At 36.1% G+C, this 12,794-nt stretch overlaps 1 protein-coding gene and 1 long non-coding RNA gene across 2 annotated transcripts; one reads left to right on the forward strand and one right to left on the reverse strand.

Annotated features, from left to right (window-relative positions):
• Positions 1–411: 411 nt before the first annotated feature.
• LOC130720518 (uncharacterized) lies at positions 412–1,523 on the reverse strand. Its single transcript, XR_009013145.1, has 3 exons — positions 1,180–1,523; positions 947–1,076; positions 412–854 (listed from the first exon to the last, which is right to left on the reverse strand). It is a non-coding gene; the product is annotated as an uncharacterized LOC130720518 (long non-coding RNA).
• Positions 1,524–5,121: 3,598 nt separating this feature from the next.
• On the forward strand, positions 5,122–6,555 carry LOC130720125 (uncharacterized). Its single transcript, XM_057570744.1, has 2 exons — positions 5,122–5,644; positions 5,752–6,555. The coding sequence occupies exons 1-2, from the start codon at positions 5,344–5,346 to the stop codon at positions 6,291–6,293; spliced, it is 843 nt and encodes a 280-aa protein (XP_057426727.1). The 5' UTR covers positions 5,122–5,343; the 3' UTR covers positions 6,294–6,555.
• Positions 6,556–12,794: the final 6,239 nt, after the last annotated feature.

The raw sequence follows: 12,794 nt of genomic DNA on the forward strand, positions 1-12,794 counted from the left end.
CTGCGTTAGTGTCTCCCCGATCTATCGCCTCTTTGAATGTCGCGAACAGGTCCATTAGTTCCATTTTGATTGTGTATTCCAAAAAACTCTTTATTAATTGTGATATGTATGGAAAATAATTTAGTTCTATTAGTTAGCACATACTATACACGTTACGTAAAAACAAAAATTCATGCTTACTCATAAGCGCATCAGGTCTCCAAGTGTCAAACTAATGAACAGGCCAATTAATTTAGTTTCAGCAAATATTTCAAGTTTTCTAAACATACAATTTTCTTTTGTTCGTCTCTATCAATAGGGTCCATTTGAATTATTTGAATGGTTTATGATTCACCAAACCCTAAAATTATATTTTAATATTGCGTTAACTAAACTAGAAAATAGAGAAAAGGTTGAAAACCAGTTGGAACCGAAATAGTTAAGTCTGCACGTTATGTCACACTTCAAGGGATAATATATTTCCGAGGTGATGAAACACAACACTCCATGATCTAACGTGGTTGCACAAATAAAACACATGGAAAAAAGGAGGAATTAGACGACCAGCTTAAATGACACATGCATGGATGGATATTGGCAAATACAGGCTACATTCATTGTTCCTCTACCCTGGTAATGAGCAGAAGAAAACAGAGCATGTTTGGATGTTTCAGAAAGCTGACAATATCTCCCTCACGGAGATTCTTCTCCTTTGCAAACTCGTACCATCCATGGCCAAACATGCATTGTGTTGGCATGTCATGAGTCCATTTCAATTCCCAGTCTTCCAAACGTTGGTAATCACAATCTATCTCAATTTCTAAAGTCAGTGGTTTGTGCATAAGACAGGCCCTCACCACCCGTGCTGGAATTCCCTGCATGCATATCAGTGGAGGAGGATGAAGTATTTAACCTTATACTATAATGGGAAGCATAAATTAAAAAGGACTTAGTGAGTTGTAAGTACCAAACATTGCGACCCGGATGCCTTATGCCTAGTAAGGGTGACTTCCCAGTCAATGAAGATTGCATCTTCATCATCAGATGAGTCACTCGAGATTTCAATAAGGAGGTTTTCCCCTCCCTCCATGGCCATCCTAGATGACACCATCGAAAGATTAGATGTTAGAAACCATGAATTAAGTTAAATCAATTACAGATTCTGTGGTGCAATAGGTTATTTCAGGGTGATGGGCAAACCTGTTTGAAGCTTCAGCAGTAGTTTACTATGGCTTGAGTCGTGAAAGGGACGTTGGAAACACAGTAGCTTTAGCCCCGATGTTTGGCCTGTTATATAGCGGGGTGAATGGTAAGGGAGGAGAGCATCGTTTTGTCCGCACAAAATATGTTATAAAAATACTGGTCCTAGTAATCTTTATTGCATGGCCATGAATGTGGTGAGGTGTTTTGGTTGTGGCTTTTGAAACTGACCACGGTCTTCAGTCTTCAGTCTTCCAGTAATCAATTAAATGGTGGAAAAAACATTTAAACTTCATGACATAACGTCCCAACCACTCATTAATATCCCACATAACCCAATTTTGAGGGGTGACCTCTTGGCTATTGTCTCATTTGAGACAGTTTCAAAACAGTCTCAAATACAACCAATTGAGGCATGACACGTGTTTATTCTATTTTTTTATTTTTTATTTTTAATACTAACTAGATATTCAATCTTTTAACACCAACATTTTACTAAACTAAATTTTGGTCCCAATTAATCTACATTATTATACTTTTTTCTCAAGATATCATAAATTATGATTTAACCCACAACATTGATCAAATTATATTTTAAATCTTCAGTAAACAATATTTTATGTGGTATTTCAAAAACTATCACAAATCTTGACTTTGTAACTGTTAGTTAAAAAAAAAAACTTACCAACCGTAAAAAACAATTCAACCACGTTAAAAAAAAACTTCATCCTTAACATCATCTCTGTCAGTTTTCCGCTTCCTCTCGCCATCGGCGCTCGCCGCAGACCGTCACCAGTGACGCTAGCCTTTCGCCTACAAATCCTCTTTTCACGGTCGAAATTATAATTTATTACATCTTGAGAAAAAAATTATAATAATGAAAATTATTTGGGATTAAAATTTAGTTTATTAAAATGTTGGGGTTCAAAGATTGAATATCTTGTGACTATTAAAAATAAAAAGTAAAAAATATAAATAACACGTGTCATGCCTTTATTTGTTGATTTGGGACTGTTTTGAAACTGTCTCATTTGAGACAATACCAAAAAATTGCCCCTTCTTCGCCAAAAGCTGGCTTTTTTATCCCACTAGTGCAATTTCTACCTATAATTACCAATTTATTACAACTTTTTTTTTATTTACACGTTTGGTGTATATCGCCAATCCCAGTGGGAGTGTCCAAATTACTTTTTAAATGTCGCCATTGCAAATGGCGATATACTCGTTTTTTTTTTCTTTTACTCATATATATCGCCACTGCCACTGGACAGATGCTTATTTTTTATTTTTTTCCCTATAATGCCACTACCGGTGAATGTGAAATCAATATTAGTTACACAACCTCGGGTATGTATATATAGTGAGATATTCATTATAGCCATTAAGGGTGGCGATGTAAAAAAAAAAAAGGAAAAAAGGGTTTGTGTCGCCAACATGGTTGGCAAAATTTGAAAAAAAAAATTAAAAAATAAAAGAAAGATGTATCGCCAACATGGTTGGCAGCATCCTATATTCCTATTAAAAAAATAACATATATCCACTGATAGTGGCTGTATAGAAAAATAAAAAAAAATTAAGCATATATCCTGTGGTAATGACAATATACATGAGTAAAAGAAAAAAATAAAAAAACGGGTATATCGCCGCAGTGGCGATATTTGAAAAGTAATTTTTAAAATAGCTTATAAATATTCACTTATGTCATAAAGGAGACCCCCCCCCCGCTAAAGGGGCATCAGCATGCAAAGCTGTCTTGACCCCCCGCTAAAGGAGAATCCCAAAATCCCAAAAAGTTATAAGCCGCCATATAAGCCGGTCCAAGAGTAGTCAAACAATCATCAACGGGTTTTCTTCCAATGCTGTGGTTGACAACCCAACTCTGATGAAGAAAACCCTTGATTCTATTTATTATGAACGCATACTGATGAATCGGGGGATGATTAGAAGCCAACATCCCCAACGCAAGCATACAATCCGTTAATAGGTCCACCCTCCTATATCGATGCTCCCAACACAACGTCAAACCCCGAGTAATTGCCACAAACTCCATAAGAAGGACAATTTGTGTGCACACTCGCAAACCCAGGAAAGCCAAATATGGAAGTACCCTGGGAGGTACGCTTAGCATTATGATGAGGAGAGAGAGATGTAATATTTTGTGCACGTAGTTGTAATGATTTCTCAACGCAGCTCCATCACGGTGACGATGAAATGAGCAATAATCATGTTAGTAATCAACGATTTTACCTCATAAACTCCAACATTTGGAGTATATTAATTTCCCATTGAAGCATAACAATAACAAGGGTACGTTGTGCTTGAGATGAATATGCCATCTATGAGGGCTAATATTGACTATGATTTTGATTGTCTGACTGTAACGGCCCGATTTTCAGGGTGTTACGGCAATCAATTTAAACACCTTCATCTCAAACGCACGCAGAGCGATAAAAGCATGCAGGACTCAAAGACGCGCTAAAACTGAGTTACCCTTACCTTAGCCAATTTCTCCATCCAAGCTCGACATCCCAGTCCAATCCAAAATAAAGCTCCCGAACTCAGCACGTTACCCGGGCGTCCTCCTCAGTTGTGAAACCTCACCAATTGCTCCAAAGCCTCTTTCCTCAGCTCAACTCGTTCCAAACCTTAAGCAAAGTATCATTGCTTAGTCGCTAAGAAACAATACAACTAATAACACTAACAAAACCCGAAAAGCAGCTTTCGAAGCTTTAGAATTCGACATTTAAGCACGAATGGACAATAAAACATGATTTCGCTAGAATGCGCATAACTCGAGCTACAGAACTCGGAATGACACGAAACCAAAGCCAAAATTTCGACAACGATTTTTCTTTTTATTTTTTTCTACATTTCCTGTCACGTTACAAATCATATCATTCACTTCTCTTTCATTTCTACCTAATCTCAGAAGTGGCGTCAATGTAGCGTTAGCCATTTCCTGTATAACACGTATAACAATGAAATTGAACCACAGGTAGCCTCATGTAGCGTTAGCCATTTCTTATTGTCTAAGTAAGAATTACCAAACAGTGGGTCCGCACATGTATTCAACTGTCAAATGTCCATCCCGGCTTTCACAATCTGCCTGTCCCCGTTTACTTGCTTTGTCAGGTTGATGTTCTGCAATATTTGACTGGAGACGCGATTCATAGCAGAGGGGGATTGGAAAAATGTGGCGGGACAGAGGGAGTACTTGAAATGGAAGCTTTGGGGGACGGAAATGCAGTTGGTGGTATTACAATAAATATAAAAAGCCAATATAAAATGACAACATATTAGTATATTATGGGAAAGCTGTGACAATGGTCACTATTACAGTCACAGAGGACGTGACTTTACGGCACCTTCCACTTTGTACACCTAATCTAGTTGCTGTACGAGGGTCTGGAATAAATCCTCTAAAAGGATATGCAATTGAGTATGCCCTGGCCCACACCAAAGCATGCCGGAATAGCTTAGTGCTTATTACTTATTTATCAACATTAGGCAAATTTGGCCCACCTTCCGTGCATTATTGTACAATTTAAGAACATTATTATGAATAATAGACTATTACATTATGTTTGGTTTGGTAGAATAGAGAGAGATAGAGAAGAGAAAGTAGAGTAGAGAGATTCAGTAGAGAGAAATAAGTGATAAATAAAGTGGATTTAAGTGGTTGTTTGGTATGATAGAGAGATAAATGAGATAGAGATGAGAAATAATGAGGTGAAAGAGAGAAAAAAATTAACTTTTAGATAAATAATAAAGTAAATAGTAAGCAAACTACATTTGAACAAATAGAATGGGATTTTGTTTTTTTCTCACAGTTAGAATGGGTTTATAGTCAACAAAGTGGTTTCAGATCATTGAGTACACATGGACATGATAATATAGGGTGATAATACAATATGATAATGTCAATGACAAGTTGTAATATACACCAAATGGGATGAGAAATGGATGCATGCCATGTTCCATGATATGGTTTAGCATAATAAAAACCATAATAAAAAGGTGGTTCAGATTTAATAAAATAAGGAGGAGTATCCAACCAATCACGGTCCAAAAGCAATAATAGTATATTTACGTGGCCCATTTCATTTTCACCATACGTTTTATATCACATCTGCTTGAGTGGTTAGAAGGAATTAGCTGCATATCATGGCTGGAAAGAACAAATGCTATGTTGTGTACAAAGGAAGAAATGCTGGTATTTACACCGACTGGCTTGACTGCCAAGAACAGGTAGTTCGTTTCAGTGGGTGTGCCTACGAAGGGTTCAACGGTATGGAGGAAGCACCAGCTGCGTGGTTAAAGTTTTCCTCTGGTGCAAATGAAGACAACCACATGGTTCCGGATGAGGCACAGCCGGTGGAAGGACTTGCAGCAGCTGAAGCGTGGATTGCCAGTGGTGGTCCAAGTTCAAGCAACAACATATCTCTGGCAGGTCTTTCATTGAACGGTAATTTGTTCCGTTACATTTGTGCATTGTTTTCAGTTAATATAATGTATGTAGTCCATACACATGCATACTCTTTTACGTTAAACTTTCTGTTTCCTTTTAACTAGATGAAAGCATGAATGATGAGTGGGATGAGGTTGAAGAAACAGGCCTAGAAGACTGTGTGGTTGAGTTTAGCCTTTCAGCTCTACTTGGAAATGTTTGTGAGGCCCTCGAGCTACCTCCCCCTGTGTGGGGAGTGGTAGACACCAAACACTTCGTAGGTGTTCCGCACCACAGGTACACGGTTGCTGTGACGCGTGGAAGGTTATACAGGCCAATGATGATGACTGGAAAGTACAACATTGCACATGATAATGCTCGCGATAGTGCAGCCAAGCTCATCCTGAAAATACTGCTTAATCAGACAGGAAAACGGGTCAAAGACTACAACTTTCATGCATTGGATGACATGCTTAGCCAGTTGAAGGTGAAGGAAGTGCAAATTGAAGACTATAAACTTGAGTTGGAACAGAAGGATAACCAAATGGCAAAGTTGGTTGCTTCGTCCGTGAAGAAGGACGAACATATCGCGATAATGGCTGAAGAGATCGCGCTACTTGAGCACGAGGTGAGAACTATGAAGGGGATCCTGGGAAGAATTCAGTAGGGTGTGTGTGCAACTAAACATGAAGGTCAGTTTGTAATATTGTTGAACCTATTATCCTAGTTAGTTGGCTTAGTTCGTTAGGTGTCATGTTAGAAACCACAGCTGTGGGAGCTGTATCCATGAAGTTGGAGCATGGTTGTGTTTATGGGAGTAGTTATGTTTCAGTACCAAATAAGTTAGGAGCTTTTCATCAATTATCTGTATGTTCTGTCTCACTATATGTGAGTAATTAGTGCCTTAACCAATCTTCCTTCATGTTTAATGTGTGTAATATATAAGTGTTATCAATGTGTTTGCTTGCCGTGCTTCATAACAACTTCAAACTTTGGGTACCTCAGTAGGTGGTTTCATTACAAATGCATCCCATATGCATTCAATCTGGAATGGAAAATGCGGTCATAAATCTAGGGGATAATGCACAAATATGATATTACTTTGGATAAAAATAATATATTTGAAGGTAGATATTTTATATTGAGAGAGGTTGCATATGCGGAAATAAAGTAAAATATAGGTGTTATGATTTTAATCATTTTGGGTTTAATCATTTTGGGTTGTCAAAGGATTATTTTGATAAAGGAGGAGGATGGTATTTTTTACTAACCCACAAATGTTTAAAATGTTTTATTTGAAATAATACACATATTCTTTGGTAAGTTATTTGGGCGACATTTATACCAAATGTGTCACAAACATTTTAGACACTGCCACAGAAACATGTGCCTAAATTTATATTTTTAAACAATTGAATATTTTACTAAATTCCATTGCAAAACGAAATGGATGCGTGTAAGTCCATATTTGTAAAACACATTAACTAATGAAGGTAAATTTATGTTTGCACATGAGTAAAGGAGAATTTCAAATGCACTCATAAATCTTTTGTATTAGGCGAAATGAAAATATGTTTATATGCTATGCACTTTTATTTTGAAAATAATATGCATAGAAAAACCACTACCGTTATCTAAACCAATGAACCATGATTTAAAATGAGGGATAAATAATATAAGGATACATATTCTAATTGACTAGGTGGACATCTATAACTACTAGAAATGATATCATATATGACACTATTCATCCAAGGGTTTTATTCCATGTGATGAAGGTGTACACTTAATGAACCACAAGGGAGTAATTAATTTGGTTTTAGTATGCATTTGTATGAACTTATCATTAACTTATTGAGGTATTTTCCTTTTTGATGAATTTTTTAGGGTGTTATCTTTTAATTTCATGTAAAAGTACATATTACTTTTCGGGGACTTTTGATAGGATAAAGCTCATTCACATTATCGTAGTATCTATTGTTTGGTATTTGCTATTTGCAATCTGCTATGACATTTTGGTTGTTAATCTAATGGCTTATCTTCATAATCTAAAGGCTTTTTCTTTATTCTATTATCCTACGAGCTATTATTTTAGAATCTTATTGAAGCCCTTCATACCAGTAATAGTGACATCTAAGTCAACTATTTTGTTGTTCTGGAGACATTCCGACCATTTAGACTGCCTGCAAGCATCGTGGTTTTATCGTGATTTCATATTATGATGATTTAAGGGCAGCACAAAATGCAATGAAAGCCCTTCAAAATAGGTCTTTGAGATCAAGCAAACCTAGATATACATTATTGAAATACTTTTCCAAATGTGATGCTTTCTTTCATGTTTCATTTATAAATTCGTAATGCAACTCTTTCTCTTGTTTTACAGGGGCGGGGCCACCGGGGTGGCTTACCGGTGCTCCGCACCCCCGGGAATTTTAAATTTTCATAACGATACTATGTAAATTTTTTTTGGTAGCACCGGTAGAAAAGATAATATAAAATAAAAGTTAGTAAAAATCAAAAGTCACTTGGTGGTCCAGTGGAAAACATTATTGCCTTCAAACAACTGATTTGAATAGGGGTCGAACCCATTCCCAATACAATATTGTGAGAGTGAACTACCATTATACTAGGTGCAACTCTTAAATTTTAAATGACGTTTTAAGTTATTTATACATTCAAATATTAACATCATTGATCATTATGATAAATATTTCATACTAATTATTATGTGTTATTTTCTATTATTTTTTTAGATCACAAACACAGTTTTTTGTTGGTATATTTTATACTCAAACTAATTACATATTTCTTTTATTCATAAAAAATATCAATTGAAAAAATTATATTTGATAAAATGTATAAAATATTAGATTTTTATGTGAAAAGTTTTGTAATTCTTGTGTTTTAACACAAAAGTGAAATAGAAAAAATATCACATTTCTACATTTTCATTAATTACGTTGTCACACTCATAACATACTTTATTAAGTTTACATGTCTTTTTTAACAAAGATAAAAACATATTAAGGTACATTTTTCTCCCTTAACCTATGTAACGAAAAATGTTATTCGTATCCAAACATACTCTGAATTCACCAGGAAAAAAAAATTCTTTTTAATAATAGTGAATGTTTGGATACACAATAAAAATCACGCTAAGGCAATGAGTTTGGGTTTAGATTGGATACACAATAAAAATTCTTTTTAATAATTGTAAATGTCTGAATTCCCATTCTATGAATTTCACTTATTTAAGAAAGTAGGTTATGGATCGGGTTCTGGGAAGACTTGCTATTTCACGTAAGTAATGAGTTTGGGTTTAGTTTCGGCTAAATCTGAAACCCAATTGTTTTGGGCATGAATTTCATTTTATCACCTATAAAAGGTCTGGTTTACGGTTGGGTCTAGGATTCAGGTTTGGATTTGGTAATTGTAAAAGCCGTGTCCGATCATACCCGTTGCCATCCCTACCTACTGCTACAAATAAATTCATATTATATTAACTATGAACCCAATAACCCGTTGCTCTGGCAGCGGGTGATTGCACGTTGTAAGGGGAACTGATAATGGGTGATCTGTGGCTGTGATATGTGGATTATGGACATAAACTCAGCATGGTACATGATGAGCAGCCAAAGTGTCTCGTCATACCAACCACTGCACGGGCATTAAATGCTACTTTGAGATATGTATGGTAAAAATTAATATAATATGAGCTATTTCATTCGTGTGACTGACCCGTTGATAAAAAAATAAAATATTGTTTTCTTTAAAAGGCATATAAAGAGAGAGGCTTACCACCTTCAACACTTTGAGCAAGAAACACCATTCACCGTCACCTTCCTTCCTCCTTCAATCCTTACTGCTGATGATATACATCTCACTCTCAGATTCAATGGAAAGCTATGAGGCTGGGATGGGAAACAACGACCAGGAAATGGATGACCATTGGGGGTGAGCCATATTTTACTTACCAACAAATATACAAAGCTGGTTTCGTTTTATATGCGTTCATGATCTTTCAACGTCATCAATCCACGTTTTTTTGCAGGATTCCTACACCAAATGATGTACATGGAGATGATACACCTAAAATGGATGCTACTGTCATGAACCAACCAAGTGTAAGAAATCTTTACAAAAACCCTACTGAGTTGTTGGTTTATTATGTATATACACACACTGGTCAGATGTGTTCACTTGAGTTGCTGCGAAGTTTTCATTACCAGAAAACATACTTACATGTTATCTCTTTGTGCAGAACAAGTTATTTTCCGGACCTGGAAAAGGAGATGAACCTGCGCCTCAGCATAATGAAGAAAACGCTCCTCCAAGCCTTGTTGTGGAGATGATTCTGGTGATTAAAAGATCTTCATCTTCATTTACAAAATAATATTACTACACCGAAACAATTTAACCTTAGATTAACGCTCTTGTAACGAAAGTTTTGTGCCGTATATTTGGGTTCCATATTTGACCTGTTTAGAAAAACACAACCTTTATTATTTTGTCACACAACCTAAACTTAGAACAGTTGCTGTAACGAAATATTTGTTCCTTATATTTGGGTTGCATATTTGACATGTGAATAAAACACTACCTTTATCTTATTGTCTCAGAATCTAAGCTTAGAACACTTGGTGTAACGAAAACTTTGTTCCTTATATTTGGGTTGCATATTTGACTTCTTTATAAAACACTACCTTTATCTTTTTGTCTCAGAATCTAAACAGAAGGCTACTAGAGATTGAAAATGTAACCATGGAGAATCTAACCACCACGAGGTCCATTCAGGAAATGCTTGAGGACCACATCTTCAAAACCGAACAGGAAGTAAAAGATGGACATGGGAACTGCAGCAAGTCGGGTGTGATATTTACCAACATTAGGGATGGGAAGAGGGCACACATTTTACCTGAAGATATGACCCCAGTAACTAGCAAAACCAAAATCAAGTTTCCGAACATGAACGTAGTGGTTTCTGATAGCTCTGAGGATCAGGCAACTGGGCAAGTCGTTGGTTCTGTTACTTATGGGACGGCAGGCGAGCTAAACTTCCGCAAAAGAGCAGCCAAAACCGTGACCATAACTGACCCTTATTTTAGTGAAGTGGAGCACATTGATGTAGGAAAGTCATGGACAAAAATCAATGCTACAGGGACTGAATTCTGTAGAGGCATAGAAATCAGGGTAAATTATAAATAACACCTGTTTTTCAATAACCTGCTGTACATGTAACATTTATAAATTACTTAATCTAACTATTCATTGTTTTTTACTAATTGTATGCCAAAGACACCTGGAGACCATGAAGGTGGACTAGATGACAATCACATAAGTAGAAAGTTGGCCTTCACTCCACTAAGAGAAGGTGCATCATCCAAGCTCCAAAGGACATCCAACACAATCCACATCTCAGAGGCCAAACCACAAGGCAAGCCATATAAGGGAAAAGGATTGGCTGGGGAAGAGACTGGACGAAGAGGAAATAATCAATTGACCACCCTACCAAAGGTAAAATTAAATTAAAAGTCTAAGAAAATCAGCTCCTAAAGTCTCAAGTAAATTTATATGTTAAATTATAAATTTGCATTGTAAGGAATTTTAGAGTTCAATCTATTAAATTATGCTTCATATTTGCCACAGTATGTCAGGTGCAAATTCAAGCCAACATCTGATATGAAACTCACCTTAGGAGAGCTGCAAACGTGTGCCTATGTATTCAGTCCTGATAAGTCTACTACGTACGAAAAATTTGATATTCACAGTCCAATGTTGTTTTTCCATTCATCTACTACATAGAAATATTTTATTTACAACTTAATAGATATGTAATCAAATGAAATGTGATAAACTTTGTGTCAGTGAGAGTCTTTTCAAGTTTGGAAACACCACATATGACAGAAAGGCCTTTGATTGCCTGAGCCCTCCGAAAATTGTGGGAGAGGAGGTGCGTCCTTGCAAGACTACTTTGAATTTAGTTTAACATATGCCACTGAATGAAGATCCATAATAGATTATATATGTCACTAACATTTAACCTCGTCCTTCAGGTTATCAACATGAGTGCTCTAGCCATAACATGGCGTCAGCAGAACAAGGAAATCGATAGCATCTGGTGCCTGCCGCCTTCTTTTGCGGTAAAATATACTGCCATTCAAATATATTGAATACATCATATTATTTATATGGAATTCTTCCATTGTGGATAGGAATATACTAAAGTAAATACAATTTTTTCCACCAATTAATAATTGCGTAATATTGTATTGGTTTTGTTGATGATCTAGGAGGACATTGGTATGGGTAGTGACACAAAAGCTCTAACGGACAAATATGCCTTGTCGTGGATGCATCCTTTCCAAAACCTTACCCATGTAAGCTGCGTCGTATCCATTTGGTTTAAAAACATTATAGGTCTCCATTTTAGATAACAATTTTCATAAATACTAGCATTCTAATTGGCCCACCTACCTTTATCAACTTTTGAAAGGGTTTTTTGCCCAATTTTTCAATATATGTGTGTGCATGAGAGAGACAGAGATTGAAGTTTTCTTACTCATGTGACATATTTTCTTACCTTCAGATATTGTTCAATTCAACACCTTAGTACATCATTTCTGTACTGAGTTAACATACATCAGACAAATGGTTGCAATTTAATAACTAATCAATGATATACAATACATTAATGATTATATACATATGCTTCATAGAGATTTTAGAAACCGAGTTCATATTTTGGAAATTGTCTCCTTCTCCTTTCTAAACATTATAGTTCCCTGTCTTATATAAATGTTTACGGTTTGTTTTTTTTTTATTGAATGTTATAGGTTTATGTCCCTATTGAAGAGGTAGGCAGCCATTGGCATCTTATGGTAGTAGCTGTGAAGGAGCGTAAGATCTACAAGTTTGACTCTAGCGCAAGCATCCATATGATTAGGGGCCGGGAAGAAACATATAAGGGCGTGGTGGGTGTTACAATATTTTAATGTTTTGTCTAGCATTAATCAATAAAAGGATTTATAGTGTTTGTAAAAGACACATGATGAACCAAGTATATTATTGCAGGCTAGGGCCCTTACTGATATTCTACAAACAGTGTACTACCCGGCGGACTACTTGAAAGGAGCAACTAATTGGGAAGATTGGTCTATTATAGAAGCAA

This window comes from Lotus japonicus, chromosome 5 (genome assembly GCF_012489685.1).
Source record: "Lotus japonicus ecotype B-129 chromosome 5, LjGifu_v1.2".
Classification (NCBI taxonomy): Eukaryota; Viridiplantae; Streptophyta; class Magnoliopsida; order Fabales; family Fabaceae; genus Lotus; species Lotus japonicus.